Source organism: Pelophylax lessonae (genome assembly GCF_965119305.1).
Source record: "Pelophylax lessonae genome assembly, chromosome: 4".
Classification (NCBI taxonomy): domain Eukaryota; kingdom Metazoa; phylum Chordata; class Amphibia; order Anura; family Ranidae; genus Pelophylax; species Pelophylax lessonae.
In genome coordinates this window covers 94,967,103-94,987,766 of record NC_138771.1, presented here as the reverse complement: position 1 = coordinate 94,987,766, position 20,664 = coordinate 94,967,103, and the positions used below count along the sequence as shown (strand labels likewise).

The following is a 20,664-nucleotide window of genomic DNA, read 5'->3' as shown; positions in this document are numbered from 1 at the left end:
AAAACATGCATATCAAGAAATCTAGTGAGACGCACAACAGAAAATATGCTTTATAAAGACATTGGCTACTGACTGTACCTTCATTCGGAAAAAGGTGATGCTTGTTAACAGGTCCACTGTAGATTTTAGGTCTTGGAGCCTTTCAGGGTTGCTAGCTGGAAAGTTATCCTGTTGGTAAAATAATACAAGCTTACTTTTTTTTTATATCATTAAGCTACAATTATTACAAGGCAGGCCTAGGCTAATACATTTTAAAAGCATAATTATCAGGGGAAACCAGCAATACAAATTTTTGCTTATAATTCTGCTTTAATCATTAAAGATACAAAAGTATCCACATCATGAAGTATGAATAAAGTTTATTGCCAAAATAATTTTTGGAAGGCATATTCTCTTAAAATAAAGTCACATGATTTTCAAGGGGAATATACAAATGAAAACATCCAGATAAACACAGTAAACATGCACTGTTCATAGCTGTGCTAGATATCTTGGAAATTAGCAGATTTCAAAAATAGTGATTAGCTGAATCGTTTGGAGGCAGGTTCAGCAGTCATTACAGGAGTTAGGCCCCTTTCACACTATCCGTCCGTCGGACAGATTCCGTTTTTCTCAGCGGGGGATCGAGCCGCCGATACCCCGCTGAGCAGGAGAATGACAGCTGTTCTCCGCACTGTGTGCGGAGACACAGCTGTCACAGCCCCATAGATCTCTATGGGGGAATCGGATGAGAACGGACCGTCGGTCCGTTCTCACCCGATCCCATCCGATCCACTGGACGGATGGAAAATAGGGTTTCCATCCGTCAAGATTTGACGGATTGGATCGGGTGTCAGCGGACATGTCTCCGCTGACATCCGATGCCCCATAGAGATGCATGGGGGGACCGTTCAGATCCGCCAAAAAAATGGACAGGCGGATCTGAACGGTCCGCCTGTGTGAAAGGGGCCTTAAGGTGTCAGATCTGAACCCCACTGAAGTTGTAATTGGAGCCAGTTGTTAAAAATCAGTTCTGAACATTTTTTAGGCTATTAGACAACTGATGGGGGAGGGGAGGGCTGGGAACTGCCATGGGGGACAGGTACCAAATCAAAAATAAATAAATAGATTTTGGCTGGGAGCAGTGATTTTAATAATGCTTAAAGTGAAGTATTAAAAAATACAAAAACCCTTAATTAATCATTTAACAATTGCAGTCATAGAAAATGCTGTTTACAATGCTGGCAATTGATAGCTTCAGCTTTATCCAGCTAAGGGTCTGGTATAGATAAAAAATGGTGGCCCCCCCAAAAAAATTTCAGGCCCCTCCCCCCTCCATATTATTGTCTGGCCCTTCAGGTCTTTAAGAAATGTAAGGGGGGCCAAACAGAAAAAAAACACCAAAGAAATAAAACAGCATGGGATCTCTCCCAAATTTGATTCCAGACATTTTAGGTATCGGATGAATTTTAAGGGGAGGGGGGGACTCCATGCAAAAATGAAGAAGATTTTAATGGGGTCCCCCCAAATTCAACACCAGATACCCTATCAGGAGAATGCACCCAGGAAAAAGGGATGAGCATGCACTCTCCTCCTGAACCATACCAGGTCACATGCCCTCAACGGGGGGAGTTCCCCCCTAGCAAAGCAGAATGCACATGTTAATGAGAACAAGGTCCTCTTCCCTACAACAATGATGCCCATCAACCCAGCTAAAGAAAATAACCTAAAACCTATAATAACTCACTATTGAGCAGAATTTTCAGGATTTAAAATGTCATGAAAACAAATATATATAACCATGAAAAAACACACATTTTCTTGGCCGATCTCTCAGTTGAGCTTAGCTTTTTAAAAAGTGCAGTTGGGTGCAGTAATACACTACAACCAATCAGAAATCAGATTTTCTGGAGTTTGAAGTAGACCTGACATGAAAAAGCAACACTGTAACAGCATAATCCAAACTGCTTACTCATCTGTGTAAAGTAAATGAAATGTGTTTTGTACTGGTGCCAAGTTCCTGTCCCTTTATATTGCACCTTGGTGATTTTGATTCAACAACAAAAATGCTAACAAACTAGACATTTCTTTTTGTTTACCTGCAAAGTAAATGCACAATGTGCTAGTATGAAATGCATCCTAGCACATTATGTGACACTTACCTGCAAACGAAGCCCGCGTCGTCCTTGCTGGAGGCCGCATCCATCTTCGCCCGTCTTCCTTCCGGGTCTGTGGACTCCAGCTGTGCTTGATGCAATGCACTTCTCAACACATGAAAGTGCACAGCTATTGTGTGTGGCCCTCTGGAAGTGATGGGGTCACATTTAAAGCCCTCTATGATTCTCAAGTTTACCACCAGTGCTCTGTGTAGCCTGAGGATAATTTAATATGGCAGCTCCAGAGTACAATATATATATAAGAACAGAGGTAAGACTAGGCTGCGGCAGTAAGCAATAATAAAGGTAAAATTAGATATTATTGACTATTAGACTGCAAGGTCCAGTTTAAAGTATCTAGAACAATTAAAACTGAATTTTGTTTAATTTTAGTTATGGTAGATGTAACAAAACTCTGAATCTGCATTGTAGCTATTATGGTAAGCTTCAAATACTAGGCCATGCCTTAACTTTTTTATCTTAGTGGATCTGTGGCACACATAAAGGAAAGTTGTTGTTACTCAGTAACACTGGAACAATCTTTCTCTGTATCAATCTAATATTTTTTGTACAAACATAAAAACTATAATGAAAGAAAAAAAAAAACACACTGGGATTGATTTACTAAAACTAGAGAGTGCAAACTCTGGTGCAGCTGTGAATGGCAGTCAATTAGCTTCTAACGTTAGCTTAATTAATTAGGCTTTGACAAAAACCTGGAAGCTGATTGGTTTCCATCCAGAGCTGAACCAGATGTTGCACTCTCCAGTTTTAGTAAATCAACCCCACTGTTTCTATACTGGTGTCTCCCCTGTTATTTTTAAACTTTTTACAGTTGGACTGATCTTCATACAAAAATCTTTCTGTGTTCTAATGGTCACTACAAAGCTAAAATATCAATCTAACCAACATTTTAAATGTGTAATAACTAGGAAACAAACTGATGAAATGTCCATGTCATCATTTGACAGTTATTATTTTACAAAGAAAGGATCATGATGAGATGTTCATCCATCCAAAAATAATACAATGTTATAAAAGCAAAATGCACTTTGACATGTTGAATAGTCAGATCATAGCACATTATTAGAATAAATGACATCTGTAATTAATGCTTTGAGTGCATCAGCTACTTGTTACACTTACCCTGTATTTAGAAAGATCTATTCGGAGGGAGTTGTGCAACTGATCCAATAGTTTAATAAACTTTTCCCTCTGTGTAAGCAAATGAACAGACATGTAAATAACAAACCATAGGAAAAAACTACTAGAACAATATTTCAATAAATGTTATGACCAGTCAACTACGCATTCACATAAAAGCAACAATAACAAGTAAAACTAGAGATTAAATATGTGAGATTACATTAAGTGGTTGGACCTCTATGCAGCAAACAGGCACATTTGTCAACACAGTAAGCATAAAAACAGGTGTGTAGTTTATTTGGAAGGTCTTGGATTAATTCCCTTATGTCCATGTATTGCATTAGCTAGCTGGTCCCTATGCACCAAGGGGAAAGGACAATTTCCTTATCTGGGTCATATAGCACCCAATGCTTTCCTCGCCATCTCCTCTGTTGGATTATTGATGTGGAAGTGCTAATGTGAAACATCGCATGAGTGAGAGCTCTGTGAATGCTCTGTCTGCTTGTGTCTGTGTCAGATCTAAATACTATGTAGTTCTCACCCTCACCAGCACTAGACTGAGGGTTGGTTCACACAAAATGTGATGCAGGAAAGGAGTGTTCCATGTGTGTCTCCTGCATTATAGGTAAACACGCTGCTCTTGCAATCTGCATACAGAAGTCAACAAACTGTTAATGGCACCCCAAATACATCTTGCAAATGCAATGAGTGTGTGGCCACCAAATTGCATGGTACCGCAGTACCATGCGGATTGGTGCAGTGCTTTTGGTGCAGTGCTTGTGCTACTTTTTCCACATTTCAGTGCATTTTGCAGCCCATTCAAAGGAAAGGGCTAGCAAAACTAGACTGCATTGGAATGCATAGGGGAATTTGGAATATAAACAGGCAAAAATTTGGAATTTGGAATATACAGTTTAATTGACATGTGGCATGCCTCATTTTTTGTTTTTTTTTGTTTTGTTTTTACACAAATTAAAAATGCTGACACACGAATGTGAAGATTTACCCCACTATAGGCTGTGCATCTAGGGAAACAAATGACACCATAAAACTTCATGACCAATGCAAATCTTATGTGGGTGAGAAACACAAACTACGGGTAGAAATATTTACCATGCCTTTAATTGTGCCGTGTGGGTGGCCATTTTACAGCTGTATTTAGCCTGCTTTTGTCTTCTGTGGATGCCACAGGTCCTACTGGGGTCCTTTTGACGTGCAAGCAGAATAAATGCAGTCCCTTCTGAGTTTTATTTGGAGTGTAGTCATTTAGGTAGAATGCAAAATGAAGCGCTAATAAACAGACTGACTACACAGACCTTAGTATTAATTATTGCATCTGTTTGGCTGTATACACTTTATGATAATGTACCAGTACCATACCCCCTGGCATAGGTGTGCGCAGCCTATTAAATTAGGGTGTGCACCCCAAAGCTCAAACACACGTGTTTGTGTGTGTCTACATATATATGACCCCAGCACATTTATCTTCCTGCCGGCACATTGAAAGGCAAGTGCCTAAAGACTTCTCTTATGGCAGAGCCAGTAAGTGAGAGATTGTTCCCATCTTCCTACCAGCACAAAAAGTGATAATGTTAATGTACATGGGGTGATTAGGGTGTGCCCAGGCACACCTGGCACACCCTGTGCGCACACCTATGCCCCCTGGAGAATTTTTGGAACCCCCCCGGAGGTTGAGAAGGTCTACATTTAGTCGGGCTGTGTCCTTGGCATGTAACAGGGGTGCAAAACAACTGGTGGCAGTCATTTCTAGGGTGATTACAGATTTTACTTTACCATTAATTTGAAAAGAAAGGACAAAGGCTCTACATATTAGTGGATCCATACAGACTCCACTTCCTGCCATACAGAACAAGGGTCTTTAGGCTGCATTCAGTAATTTGCAGCGCCCTAACCATAAAGTGGGTGGACCTATTCTGACTCCCAGATGAATTATCAGAGTCCTTGTGAGGCTCCAGCTTTGCATGACTTTCCAGGACAACTCCTGCAGCAGAGTTTCTCTCCTAGTATATTGTCTTGGGCCCAGCTTCCCTCTATTCAGGCAGGGTTAGCTTCAGACCTAAACCATAGGCTCTAATCTCTCTCAAGTAGGTCCTTGTAAAAGTAGAACTGACAGATCACCTCCATAGAGAAGGGCCTTGATGTGAAAGATCTCTTCACAAAGTTGATCCAAATGTGTATACCCTTTCCTTTTGTGCCACTGGCAATAAACCTCCCAGAGGTTGGCCAGGGAAGGATATACAAGTTCATAATTCAGACTTATTGTCTCTTCCTACTGTATTACCAGGGCACTCTCGAGCAGCAGGCAGAGGTAGACATTCAGGCTGGGTTTAGAGAAGAGCAAGAAAACTGATTCTATTATTTAAGATCTTAGCTGAATACAGCCAGGCAGCAATAAAGTTTAGGATGACATTCCTTTTTTTCATGCCGTGTTATTAAATACAATTTAATGAAATAATGATACACTTGGACTCAGAGGCGTAACTAGATTTCTCAGGGCCCCGGTGCAAGAAATCATGAAGGCCCCCCCCCCCCCCCCGAAAAAGCATGTTTTTGACCCTATTTTATTTATTTTTTTTGCAATATAACAAAGTAAAACATTTATGTTTTTGGTTTCTGGTGAGGGGTGTGGGATCAGGGGAGGTAATGGTGGTGGGGAGGGGTGTGGGATCAGGGGCAGTAATGGTGGTGAGGGGTGTGGGATCAGGGGCGGTAATAGTGGTGGGGAGGGGTGTGGGATCGGGGACGGTAATGGTGGTGAGGGGTGTGGGATCAGGGGCGGTAATGGTGGTGGTGAGGGGTGTGGGATCAGGGGCGGTAATGGTGGTGGGGAGGGGTGTGGGATCGGGGGCGGTAATGGTGGTGGGGAGGGGTGTGGGATCAGGGACGGTAATAGTGGGGAGGGGTGTGGGATCAGGGGCGGTAATGGTGGTGGGGAGGGGTGTGGGATCGGGGGCGGTAATGGTGGTGGGGAGGGGTGTGGGATCAGGGACTGTAATGGTGGTGGTGAGGGGTGTGGGATCAGGGGCGGTAATGGTGGTGGGGAGGGGTGTGGGATCGGGGGCGGTAATGGTGGTGGTGAGGGGTGTGGGATCAGGGGCGGTAATGGTGGTGGTGAGGGGTGTGGGATCAGGGGCAGTAATGGTGGTGGGGAGGGGTGTGGGATCGGGGGCGGTAATGGTGGTGGGGAGGGGTGTGGGATCGGGGACGGTAATGGTGGTGGGGAGGGGCGTGGGATCGGGGGCGGTAATGGTGGTGGGGAGGGGTGTGGGATCAGAGGCGGTGGTGGGGAGGGGTGTGGGATCAGAGGCGGTGGTGGTGCGGGGTGTGGGATCAGGGGCGGCGGTGGTGTTGAGGGGTGTGGGATCAGGGGCGGCGGTGGTGGGGAGGGGTGTGGGATCAGAGGTGGTGATGGTGGTGAAGGGGGGGTGAGATTAGTGGCGGCGATGGTGAGGGGGGTGGGTGGATATTGGGGTGGGATCAATGGCGGTGATGAGAGGGGGTGATGGATTGGAGGGGGTGGGATCAATGGCAGTGGTGATGGGTTGATGGTAGAGAGGGATCAGTGGGGGCAATGGTGGGGGGGTGGAGGAGGGGTGGGATGTGGTGCCACCACTACCTCTGTCTTACTGATCCCATCCCCCCACTACCGCAGATCTCATCCCTACACCCCCAAAAGCTCTGTTGTAGAGGATGAGATCTGTTCTGTGCCAGGCATGGGATGGGATCATTAAGAGGCAGCAAGCCAGTAAGCCAGCAAAGGTGGAGTTTGTGAAGGCAAGTTGAAGTTCACTTACTATTAGCAGTCAGTCACTCAGGCTCAGGCAGACACAGCATTGATTCCTTCACACTCGTCTGGCAGAGGGGAGAACTCCTCCTCCCCCTGCACTCTATTGGTGTCAGCTGGTCAGCTGACTTTCAGTGACTGTCCACCCCTGCTGCCTCACTGCATCAGCCATCTCTTGGATTGGAGGATCGGCAGGGCTGAGGGCGGTGCAGGCAGCACAGCAGCAGGATTCACAGAATGCAGGTACTCGTAGATTGCTTTACACTGACTGCACACGACATGCCTGTACCTCTCCTCTCCGGCCCCCCCCCTCCCCCCGCACAACGATCGGGGAAGGCGGCATCCAGCCAAGTCTCTCACTCACTGAGCCACCACTAGCAAACAGTCATCAGGCGGACGGACGGCCCCCTCACGCCGCGGCCGCTGTAAGAAAACAGGGGCTGGCGGGCCCCCCCCTCAGGTAGCGGAACTCCAGGGCCCGGTCGCAACCGCGACCGCTGCGACTCTGATAGTTCCGCTACTGCTTGGACTTAAATAGCTATGACAAAGAACAAATAAATCTCTGAATACAGTAAATTACCAAATTTGGTTAACCACATGGTACATACATTACTTTTTTCACATAATCTGTATATTATGTTTACTAGCACAAAGTCCCAATGCTAAAGATATGCTTATAGATACCCTATGGGAGAAAAAGCAGCAAGTGCAAATGCTCACTGCCAGTTATGTGCCTGTGCTGTTACTGACAGCTGCCCAGGCAGACTAGAAATTGGGAATCAGTTATCATGGTTTTTGACAATTCGTTTACTATGACAGCTAATCATTCACAACTGGCTGTTAAACACAAAGGGATGTTAAAAAGAAAGTAAGAACAACAAATACATTAATTATTTATAACAAAAAAAATGTAACCAAATGTAAGTAATGTTAAGTTACATAATTAGATAGTTAGTCTGGTTGTAAAAAGACACATGAACCAGACTAACTATGTAAGTTAAAGTGTTTGTTACACCAATATTTCATATTCCTGATATGTGGCTGCTATACTATTTACTTTTATGAGAAAGGATCCTGTTCTCTTTGTATTGCTTCCTTTATGTGAAATCCCTGGCAATCCTGCTAGACCCCTTGGTCTCCTAATAAAAACCACACTAAGCAGGAGAGCACATCATGGTCACTTCTCTAGCCTGCTCTACTCCAATGATCAGGCTTGTCCATGACACGCCCCCCCCTACACAACCATTCACTGGGAAGCTCAGTGTACTGCTGCTTCTCCTCCCTGCAGCTCTTCTGCAACTAAGATCAGATGGAATGTTATCACTTATAAAAAGGTATTTAAAATGTTTTTTTTTTACATCCATACACAAATGTTTTGCTTTTCATTTAAATTTTAAACTAAAGGAGATAGTTTACAACCACTTTAAAAAGGTGAACAAAAAAAAACCCTGTTCGCATCGCATACTAGCTCATTATGAAATACTTACCTTAGAATGAAGCCCTTCCAGTGGTGCCCGCTCACTGCTCAGATGACTGACATCTTCCCTGATGTTTCTTCCGTGTTCGCAGGCTCTGGCACTGTGAGTGGCTGGAGCCATAATGACGTAACTCCCACGCATGTGTACAGATTCAGCGTTTTACGGCACAGGCTCTGAAGGTCCGGCACGGTAAGCCCAACCAATGGCGTCATTATTTGTGGGAAAAAAAGGACTTCAATTTTGTTTGGGTACAGCGTCGCATGACCGCGCAGTTGTCTTTAAAATTCACGCAGTGCTGAATGGCAAAATAGGGCCTGGTCATTGAGCAGCCAAATCCTCCGGTCTGAAAGTGGTTAAATGGTGACAGTACAGTGTATGCATCCTTTATCAGCAGCCATTGGCATGGAGAAAAAAAAGCCAAGCTGGCCTGAGGCTGTTGTTGTGACACAGGTACTCGTACATGCATACAGCATTGCCACAGTCGAGTTCCACCTGGTGGACATTTCACAAATTAGGAAGTTTACGGGCAGGTGGAACTTCAGACAACTGAGCACTGGCTGTGTATGACCACCTGAAATAGCTATAGACTCTTCTGGCCTGCTTTAGCAGATCTTCCAACCCCCGGTACCTATTTAGGAAACGCTACACCACCAAATTGAAGACATGTGCTAGGCATGGCACTTTCCCTGTCTAAGGGTGGACAGGGGGTTTATACCATTATCACACACCACTATTCCTGGCTCCAGCTGGCGTGGCTTGAACCACCTCTGGGCCTGCCCCTGCAGAGCTGCAAGAATCTCTGCTCTGGTGTGGTTCCTGTCCCCTAGAGACACCAACTCAAGCACTGCATGGCACCTTTTAGCCTGACTCATTAAGCAGCCCCTTGAATAAGACAATTCAGCAGAGGAGGGCATGGAGGGGGAGGAAGAGGGGGTAGAGCTGACAAATCTAACATCATCACCACCATCTGTATAAAGACATGGCGGCACAACAAGCTGCAGCACAGAACCCTGTCCTGCATCCTTCTGAATTGCAAGCAGAGTTACCTAGTGTACTGTGAATTAAATATCGTGTCCCTGCCATGCTTGCTGGACCATGCGTCAGCAGTAACGTGGACTGCCTAGCCCAATGATGCCACAACATTACCTTCCACATGATGGTACAAAGCTGGAATGGCCTTACATGAAAAGAAATACCGACTGGGAACCTGCCATTGTGGAACAGCACTTTCTGCAAATTCACAGAAGGGGCAGAATCCACCAGATGGAAAGGCAGAAGTTGTAAAGCCAGCAGCTTTGACAAGCTTGCATTTAAACGCTGGGCATGTGTATGGCAGTGACTGTATTTTTTTTTTTGTTCTGCAGCAGACGGGGAAGAGAAATATGCCAGTTATAGTCTAAACCTGGCGGTGTACTACTGGCCGGTGTGCTGCAAGGACCTGGGACTCCCTGTGCTATGCCATCATCCCTGTCAGTGGAGGCTGCTGAGAGTTCATGAAGTAAAGTGGGGGTAGACTGAGGTGAGTAAGGAGGAGGAACAGAATTATGTCCCTTTTTTGTGTCCAAGGGTGGGAGGTTAAATGCCTTGTCAAGCATGTGGTACCCAAATGGCTGGTGTTTTTCCACGCTAGATATGCTTGAGACAAAGTTTGCAAATTGAAAGTGCGATGGGCTGCACATTTGCTAAAAAAGGCCCACACAGCTGAGCTGTGGGAAAGGTCCCGGGAGATAACAGCTCCATAATGTGATGGAATAGGGTGGCTGCTCTCCACTCTTTCATGATGGCTGCCTCGTCTGGATTGTACCTCACCCTCACTTTCCTCCTCTGCTCCATCGGGCACCCAAGTCGCATCAGTGACCTCATTATCATCATCATCTCCTCCATCCTCATTACCACTGGGGACAACTTGGCAATACACTGCGGCTGGGGGAACACGACTGCCAGTTTGTATACCAGTGTTCTCCCCTCTCTGTAGGCTCATGTTCCTACCTTCCTCAACTTCAGAACCAAAATCTGAATCAAATAATGGCTGTGCATGGTCAAGGAGCAAGTGGCTGGTGCTGTGTTCAAATAACTCAGCTGACTCCTCCATGTCTGATGCTTGGGATATGGCAGGAATAGCTGTAGACAAGGAGGCAGATTTAGCCACTCTGGCAGCTGCAGTAGACTGCACACTAATCTCTGTTGGGGTGATGGAGGATGAGGATGGTTTAGTAAGCCAGTCCACCACCTCCTCTGAATGCTGTGGCATAGCACAGACAACATCACTAAACAGAGAAAATATTGCCCTGCCTGAGGACTCACCATGTCCACCTTTACCTGTAGACACATACGCTGCTGGCCCCCTCACAGTGCCATGAGAATGTTTGCCCCTCCTTGTTGGCCTCCCAGACAAGATGGGAAGGTGCTTATTAACAAAATGTAATAAAGATGTGGAAATGTGTATGTGGATGCACTTTTATCAAAGGAAAGTGGTGTTTGGTGTAATTTAACATAAGTACTCACTACACAGACACACTCCACCGACACACTACAATATACTGTAGTTAAATTGCACTAATGCATAATAAATATACTGCGTTAAACATGCACTAAAGCACAAAAATATACTGCATCGAACGTGCAGTAATGCACTTAAATATGCTGCGTTAAATGTGCACTAATGCACTGAAATATACTGCGGCAAACGTGCACTAACGCACTGAAATATACTGCGTTAAATGGCATGTAACGCACTGAAATATACTGCGTTACACATGCCGTAACTGTCAAGGTGCCAGAAAACCAAACCACACGGAGATGCAGATAAAATAAAGAAGTTTATTGGAGCAAACAACAATAAACGCACAGCAAGAGAGAGGAAGTGAGAGTAGGAACAAGCCAGGGTCAATTTCAGAAGTGGGTAGTCATCCAAGCTGGGTCGAGTCCAGAAGCCAGTAGTCTACTGATGCCTGGTCATCTGCCAAAGCGGGGTCATCTGCTGATGTGGGGTCGAGAGCCAGGAGAGTTGTCAGCCAAGCCAGGGCATACACCGAGAACCCCAGAGAACAGAATACTGCTAGCAGAGATGCACCTTGGAGCACAAACACAGAGCAAGGACTGCTACCCATCAGGTGATAGATATAGTCAGGTGTGCAGCATCATCACTGTGCGACACCCAGGCATCAGGCAAGTGATGATGCAATCAGAGTTTATAAGAGGCAGCAGTCTGCACATGTCCAAGATGGCTGCCAACAGGAGGGCAAGGTAAGACCTTGACAGTAACGTATAGAAATATACTTCACTAAATGTGCAGTAACGCACTAAAATATACTGCTATAAACATGTACTAATGCACTGAAATGTACTGCATTAAATGGCAAGTAATGCACTGAAATATACTGCGTTAAATGCGCAGTAACGCACAGAAATGTACTGCATTAAACGTGCACTAATGCACTGAAATATACTGTGGTAAACGGCACCTAATGCACAGAAATATACTGCATTAAACGTGCAGTAACGTACTGAATTATACTGCAATAAATGTGCACTAACGCACAGAAATATACTGCAATAAATACGCAGTAATGCACTGAAATATATTGCGTTAAATGTGCACTAACGCACTGAAATATACTGCATTAAATGTGCAGTAACGCACAGAAACATACTGCATTAAATGTGCATTAAGGCACTGAACTATACTGTGTTAAATGTGCACTAACACACAGAAATATACTGCATTAAATGTGCACTAAATTATTTTGGAATTCGGATCCACATTTAAGCCCAATTCGGGGCACAACTAAAACAATGCCCTTACAATTGGGTCCTGAAAGATTAAAATGCTGTTTTATGTTTAGGGATGTCAGAATAAGGAGAAATACTTACCTTATTCTGTGCCCCAGCAGGCTCCCTCCAGCAATGTGACTGCAGAGCTACAGTCTCCTCTCTAAGCCACTCATAGCAGCAATTGCACACTCATCTTCCTGATATATAATGCAGGGTTCATAGTACTGCATTGCACATTATGATGCAGAGGGGCAGAATGGCTCTTTGAGGAAAAAAGGAGAGCAATGAGGAGACTAGAGGTTAGGGCTACATAATACTGCCTCTCATTTTACCCCTTAACCTAATGAGCATTTAACCCTTGTAGTGTGGGGGGGCAGTGTTAGACTCGAAATACTAATAGGATGTCCTCCTAGTTTCTGATATTTAGATGTTGGGAGTTTGTGACATCACCCAAAAAACAATCTTTGTGGAATCTAGTGAAGTAAATAGGTAGCAGTACCATTGTTGTAAGAAATAGGACTGGTATAATATAAAACTCACACATAGCTAGTATATATTTGTCTCATCACTCACCCCAAAATTTGTTGCAGCAAATCTGTCTGATGCAGAAACATTAGTTGATACAGTTGTATGGGCATAGAATGCATTTATATTTGCCAATAAGGTACTCATGACGGCAGGGACACCCGGGCACATGTATTTGGAAGACAGGCAAGAAAAGTGCCTAGAAAAGATACAGAGCAAAAACAGTTCCTTAAAATATAAATAAAATAAAATTCATCCACAAGCCTACTTAAGTATGATATATTAGAATATCAGGCAAGGTATCCAGGTTTTGGCGTCCGTGTATGTGATTTCCCAAATAGAGTTGACACAGCTGTAAGCCATTTTTATAACAGTTAAATAACAAAGTGACTTCTTTGAGGATGGAGATGAGAGTTGCATTATATTTGTGTTCTTTACACTCATCTGCCTTTTAGAGATGCCAATAAGCACTCTTATTCTTTATGCCTTCCATCTCGTCTTTTCTCTTGTTTTCAATGTGAAAGAAACAAATGTGAAAATGTGCTGAAAAGTCAACCAGAAAGGTGATGTGGCACTTTCCTTCCAGGACACCGTGAGTACAAGAATGCTCAAACATATAATTGTAGGAAATGGGTTTACAGCAAACCCATAGGTATATGTGTTTATTTGAATATAGCTTACTGCCTCCCAGTTTTTTAGAGCCCTCGTTCTGTTTCTCTATCAAAGAAAGGCTCCTGAGTATGAGGAACAATGTGGACCAGACCTGTCACATGTGTGTTGGAGGGGGGAAGGGGAGGGGTAGTAACGTCATGCACCCACATTTCCTTTAATAACTTACCCAAGGTGGACTTCTGCAATGGGGAGGTGGTGAAGAAGTATGGAAGAAGCATGGAAAGGTGGGTTTATCTTGTTGATGTGTGTGCTATCAGCAGAAACTGCTGTTTCATACTGAATGGCAAAGTCAAAATAAAGGGGTGGGCAGATGAGATTCATAATGAAAAAATTAGAAAAAATGCACTTGGGAGCTAAAAACATGAATGCAAGTTGATTGTTAGAGGGGAGAACCTCTGGGGGAATCGAGGATGGAAAAGGATCTGGGGGTCCTTGTAGATGACAGTAGATGGCTTGCAATGCCCAGCTGCAGCAAGCAAAGCTAGCAGACTATTAGCATGCATTAAAAAATGGTATTTACTCCAGAGATAAAAGTATAATTCTACCACTTTATAAAACTTTGGTTCGGCCACAACTTGAGCATGTCATCCAGTTCTGGTCACCAATTCTCAGGAAGGATTTCCTTGAACTGGAGAGAGTCCAGGGAGGGGCAACAAAGCTAATAAGGGCCTGGAGGACCTCAGTTATGAGGCTCAACTAAAAATATTAAACTTATTCTCCCTGGAGAAGAAGCACTTGAGAGGGGATATGATTGCAATATACAAATCCTTAAATGGTGACTATTTATTCTAAGGTCGATAAAGAAGACACATGGCCACACAATGAAAATAGATCAGAATCAGAATCTTTAACTGCCTAAGGGGTACTTTACTGTTAGAACAGTAAGGATGTGGAACTCCCCTCCACAGTTGGTGGTATCAGGGGGGAGTGTGAACTTTTTCAAAAAACTTTTACAAGTGTTTCTTAGTGATAACAGTGTACAGGGATATGGAAAGCAGCAGTTACATGAACACACACAGGTCGAACTGGATGGACCAGTGTCTGGAAATTTAAACTTCATGCAAATATGAAACTATGTATGCAATTGGAAAAGTGTCTCTCTAGATGAAAAAATTTAGGATGTCTTCTCAACAAGAACAAGTAGAAATAAACGCTGATAGAGCATTCAGCATTCCTTTTCATACTAAAGACAAGTTTTTTGTTCTACTGCATCCCTGTTAGAGAGAATTCTTCTCACTTCTTGACCTGCAGACAATGTTGTCACCAGGAAAGAAAGTGAGGGAAACTCTTTTCAGTGGGAAGAAGAAAAGCAATAGCAAAATTCTGATTCTCCCCAGACAATTCTTTAGTTAGGTATGCTAAGTGGGTAGGCCTGCCATAATCTCACCATCAGTTCCAGCCTAAAGCTGGATACACTCTATACAATTTTTGCTGTTCGATTTCCTTTAGATTTATCTTCAACAATGTAGTGCAAGGGCCTGACTGCATACAAATTGAAAGTGTTTAGGTTTGACCTCATATTATATGGTTTTGGTAAATCTAAAGGAAAAAATCTAAAGAAAATTGTACAGTGTGTATCCAGCTTTAGATTAGGCCTAAAAATTATATAAGAAAACGGTGATCCAGCCACCAAATTTAGCCTAAGATCACATTTCTGAGCACATTTGAACAATGTACAGAATATTCTTTTTTGCCAGGGACATTAGAAAGCAACATTTAAAGTTTTGGAAGTTAGAGAAATATGGGTTGTTTGCAGATTGAAATGGAAAAAAATATATCAATAAAAAAACATTTCAAATTAGTTTGTGTAGCAGCTATACATGGTATATGTATATATATATATTTTTTAAGTGTAGATACCCTTTAGGTAGATTGCTACATAGTTGGTAATGGTGAGTACAGAATAAGAAGACCTTGACTGTCTAGTATTCTGCCTGCAACAACTAAATAGCCCTTTGATTGTCTAGTATTCTGTCTACAGCGACTGAATAGATCTCAGTGTAAAGGCAAAGAGTCTGCATTCGCTGCACAAAAGTTATGAGCTTCTTCTGTATATACTGGTCTTTTTTTGAAGTTTGTACTTTATGCCAGCTCTCTGCTTGTTATTAATGGAGCTCATATACTTACGTCATAGCTTGATAAATAGACTCTATTCCATAGCGCATTGCAAATTCATCTACTATTTCTTGTGCAGAGTCGTCAAAGTAAACCTTCCAGGCTTCATCTCCTTTTACTTCAGGGATCTTGACAATACCATTATTCTGAACTTCTGTCAAGTAGTGGAATAAGTTCTGTGGATAGAGTATGTTGTATATTGTTAGGGACACCTAGACTCAAGATAATGCCAACTTGGTACATGATATGTCTGAAACATTTAATTTCACTGCACAGAGCCAAAGTAAATAGAGAGGGATATGCTACCTGAGCAAAAACATAATTTACTGCATCAATAGAAAAGCTACATGCACCTAGATAAATGTCATACGTTCTAGGGAAATGTGATACTTTAGAAGAAACTGCTGGCTCACAGTTTCAAAGATAAAACTCTACTAGTCAACCTTCTGGGGAAAAGGCAGTCTTTCTATAGTTATCTCAATAAAATCTTGCATTTCTCTGAACCAGAAATGAAATACAGGGTTTATAAAGGCTGGATTTATTTTTTATCAAAATAACATACTGGTTTATACTCACCTGCTTTGTTCAAGGGTTTTGCACAGAGCAGCCCCATACCTTCTCTTCTGGGGTCCCCAGCCGGTGCTCCAAGTGCCTCATCTTCTTTATGTAGCCCCACAGCAAGCATCTTGTGAGCTTGATCCCAAGCGGGGCTACATGTGTCCATTGACACACACAGTGTGGCTCAGCCCCACCCCTAGCTCCCTACTCACAGGATTTGATTGGCAGCAGCAGGAGCCAATGGCTCCTACTGCTGCCTCTGAATCCCTGTGAGGAGAGGAAGAGAGGGGAGTGAAGACTGTAGCCAGGCACAGCGCTGGATCGCTGACAGGTTTAGGTAAGTGTTTAAAGAGGGAGGAGACAGAAATAGTTAGTAGGGTGTTTTTTTACCTTAATCCAGGGTAAAAATAAATAAATTAATAAAAAACACCAAGGTTTTAGAACCACTTTAAAAGAAGAAAAACAGAGGATTTTTTTTTATAACTCTACACTTAAAAGAGCTAAGATGTTCAGGAGCTTACTGCATCCCCAATAAAATCTTCTTCAACAGGTTAGCCAAAATAATAATAATTTTCCATTGACTGATACATTTTCTACACATTAACCACTTAAGGACTGCCCCACAAACATTTACTGCGGCAGGATGGCCCTTAAGAACTTCTGAAGAAGATTTTCCCCCTTAATGACCAGGCCATTTTTGTGATTCAGCTCTGCGTTACTTTAAGGAACAATTGCGCAGTTGTGTGACACTGTACCCAAAAACCTCTGCGATTTTTATTTTTTGCGCTATAAACAAAACTAGAGCATCAATTCTGAAAAAAAAAACAATATTTTTCACATTCTGCTGTATAACATTCACAAAAAAAAATTAAAGTTTTTTAACATTTTAGGCCAATTTGTTGTCTGCTACATATTTTTGGTAAAAAAAAATCGCAATAAGCGCATCTTGATTGGCTTGCGCAAAAGTTATTGCGTCTACAAACTATGGGAAAGATGTATGCCATTTTTATTGTTTTTTTTTTATTACTAGCAATGGCGGCGATCTGTGATTTTTAGAGGGACTGCGACATTGCGGCGGACATTTTTGACACTTTTGGGGGGGACCAGTGACATTATTACCGTAATCAGTGCTAAAAAATATGCACTGTTACTGTAATAATGACACTGGCAGGGAAGGGGTTAACACAGTGAGTGATCAAGGGGTTAAATGTGTACCTAGGGGCGTGTTTCTAACTGTATAGGGGCAGGGCTTATGGAATGACAATAGAGACCTGTGATCCTATATAGGGTCACAGGCACTCTGATCATTCCAGAGAGAAGAACGGTCAGCTGTGTTTACAACAGCTGACCGTTCTTCTCTTTCAATGGGGAATGATCGCGGGTGTCAGGCAGCAATCAGAGCCGCCTGCCCCGTGCATCAGAGTCCCCGCTGCTGAGTGGGTACGGGACCGCGCCGCCGTCGGCGCATGCTCGCCCCCCTAGCTGAAGGCACGTGACCATCATAGGTGTAGGTTGGTTCACGCAGGAGGGCCAGCCTGCTGCAGAGAAAAGGCGGCGGGCGGTACAGAAGCGGTTAAGCGCAAAATCACGTACCTGTACTTAGTTTTGTAAATGGGCTCTACGGGTAGCACGCCCGCCGCCGGAGCCATGGTCCTGCTTTGATTGGACACAGCGGGAGTCAATGAGTGGGTCCAGCGGCTGCAATGGCCGACGGCCACCCGTGATCGTTCAGGAGAATGACAAAGGCGGTCTGCCTATGTAAACAAGGTAGACCGCCGTTCTGTCAGACAGAAAGAGAGAGATCTTGTGTTCCTACTAATCATGAACACCGATTTCAGTCTTCCTGCAGTCACTCCACTCCCCCTAGTTAGAAAGCATTCCCTAGGAGCACACTTAACTAGGGTTGAGCGAACACGGACTGTATTATTCGTGTTCGTACCGAATAATTGGATTTTTGTTACCCGAACACGGACCCAAAAACTTTACTGTATATTCGGGTAAAAATCCGTGTTCGGTCATTTTATTTCCGGGTTTTGCATGCTTTGGCGCGCTTTTCATGGCGGGCTTTCAACAGCCAATCAACAAGCGTTTAACTGGTGTGCCTAAGCCATCCCAGCCATGCCTACAAATGTATCAGTAGCTGTGATTGGCCGTCTGAAGCATGTGACCAAGTCTTTATAAGTTCGAGGCAGCGCCGCTGCTGTGTCATTCTGCTGTTTAGTTCAGGGAGAGAGCACACATCAACGTGCTGGTTGCTGATTAGGGACAGACAGGAAAAAAAAAACATTTGTGTCCGGATAGAATTGAGGGACAGGTCGGAGTGTGTTAGGCAGGGCGAGTTGTAGGCATTTTAGGGACAGAGTCTGCTGATTTTTAGGGTCAGACAGTGCGTTCTACAAACTACAATCGATATTGCTGTGTGGGGTGGGGCTTGCAGTGACCGATCTACGATCTTAGCAATCCTGTTAGGGAGAGAGTCTGCTGATTTTTAGGGTCAGTGTGTTCTACAAACTACAATTGATATTGCTGTGTGGTGTGGGATAGGAGATAGGCAGGTGTCAGTGGTCCACATCCATTTTGCTGTGTGTGGGCTGCAGTGAACACAATCTTTTTGGGCTGCAGTAAACACAATCTTTTTGGGGTGCAGTGAACACAATCTTTTTGGGGTACAGTGAACACAATCTTTTTGGGCTGCAGTAAACACAATCTTTTTGGGGTGCAGTGAACACAATCTTTTTGGGGTACAGTGAACACAATCTCTTTGGGGTGCTGGATGCTGATTAGGGACAGACAGGGAAAAAAAAACATTTGTGTCCGGATAGAATTGAGGGACAGGTCGGAGTGTGTTAGGCAGGGCGAGTTGTAGGCATTTTAGGGAGAGAGTCTGCTGATTTTTAGGGTCAGTGTGTTTACAAACTACAATCGATATTGCTGTGTGGGGTGGGGTTTGCAGTGACCGATCTACGATCTTATCAATCCTTTTAGGGAGAGAGTCTGCTGATTTTTAGGGTCAGTGTGTTCTACAAACTACAATCGATAGTGCTGTGTGGTGTGGGATAGGAGATAGGCAGGTGTCAGTGGTCCACATCCATTTTGCTGTGTGTGGGCTGCAGTGAACACAATCTTTTTGGGGTGCAGTAAACACAATCTTTTTGGGGTGCAGTGAACACAATCTTTTTGGGGTGCAGTGAACACAATCTTTTTGGGGTGCAGTGAACACAATCTTTTTGGGGTGCAGTGAACACAATCTTTTTTGCCCTCTGAGGAGGAGGGAGAAAAGTATTATTCTATCAGGCACTGTGTGCAGCATTTTTCCTTCAGCTGTGCTGTGCTGAGTGACTGATCATACACTGCTGTGTTCAGTTCTCATGTGCTAATATTGAGTGGTTTCAGAAATCATACACTTTTTTTCTATTCCACTATTCAATATACAGCCTTGGGTTAAAAAAAATTAAATTGTGGCCTGCAGCAGAGCTGAATGATATTTGGGGTTTTTGGGGTTCATCTCATACTTCTGAAGATTTGAGGGTGCTGCCTGTTCCATACTCCTCCTACTCCTCATTCAGCCTTTTAGGGGTACAAACAATAGTAATTGGGGCCTAGTGTGCTTCTGTACGTGTGAGATACATACACTTTTTTTGATCATATTTCCTATTCCGCTATTCAATAAAAACCTTTGGGGATCAATTAAATTGCGGGATAGTTTGTGTTGGTACGTTTGAGATCCACCTTTCCAAGTTTTTGGGGTTCATCTCATACTTCTGAAGATTTGAGGGTGCTGCCTGTTCCATACTCCTCCTACTCCTCATTCAGCCTTTTAGGGGTACAAACAATAGTAATTGGGGCCTAGTGTGCTTCTGTACGTGTGAAATACATACACTTTTTTTGATCATATTTCCTATTCCGCTATTCAATAAAAACCTTTGGGGATCAATTAAATTGCGGGATAGTTTGTGTTGGTACGTGTGAGATCCACCTTTCCAAGTTTTTGGGGTTCATCTCATACTTCTGAAGATTTGACGGTGCTGCCTGTTACATACTACTCCTACTCCTCATTCAGCCTTTTAGGGGTACAAACAATAGTAATTGGGGCCTAGTGTGGTTTTGTACGTGTGAGATACATACACTTTTTTTGATCATATTTCCTATTCTGCTATTCAATAAAAACTTTTGGGGATCAATTAAGTTGCGGGATAGTTTGTGTTGGTACGTGTGAGATCCACCTTTCCAAGTTTTTGGGGTTCATCTCATACTTCTGAAGATTTGAGGGTGCTGCCTGTTCCATACTCCTCCTACTCCTCATTCAGCCTTTTAGGGGTACATACAATAGTAATTGGGGCCTAGTGTGCTTCTGTACGTGTGAGATACATACACTTTTTTTGATCATATTTCCTATTCCGCTATTCAATAAAAACCTTTGGGGATCAATTAAATTGCGGGATAGTTTGTGTTGGTA

General features: G+C 43.5%; 1 protein-coding gene across 2 annotated transcripts in view; it reads right to left on the bottom strand.

Annotated features, from left to right (window-relative positions):
* Positions 1 to 20,664, bottom strand: part of LOC309553742 (protein unc-13 homolog C-like) — a 621,348-nt gene that overhangs the window by 498,739 nt on the left and 101,945 nt on the right. For both annotated transcript variants that reach the window (XM_082255119.1, XM_082255120.1), the window contains exons 7-10: positions 15,663 to 15,826; positions 12,912 to 13,062; positions 3,282 to 3,350; positions 79 to 168 (exon numbers count right to left, since the gene is read on the bottom strand). In XM_082255119.1, coding sequence (XP_082111245.1) covers positions 79 to 168; positions 3,282 to 3,350; positions 12,912 to 13,062; positions 15,663 to 15,826 — 474 coding nt within the window. The remainder of the gene's footprint in view (positions 1 to 78; positions 169 to 3,281; positions 3,351 to 12,911; positions 13,063 to 15,662; positions 15,827 to 20,664) is intronic.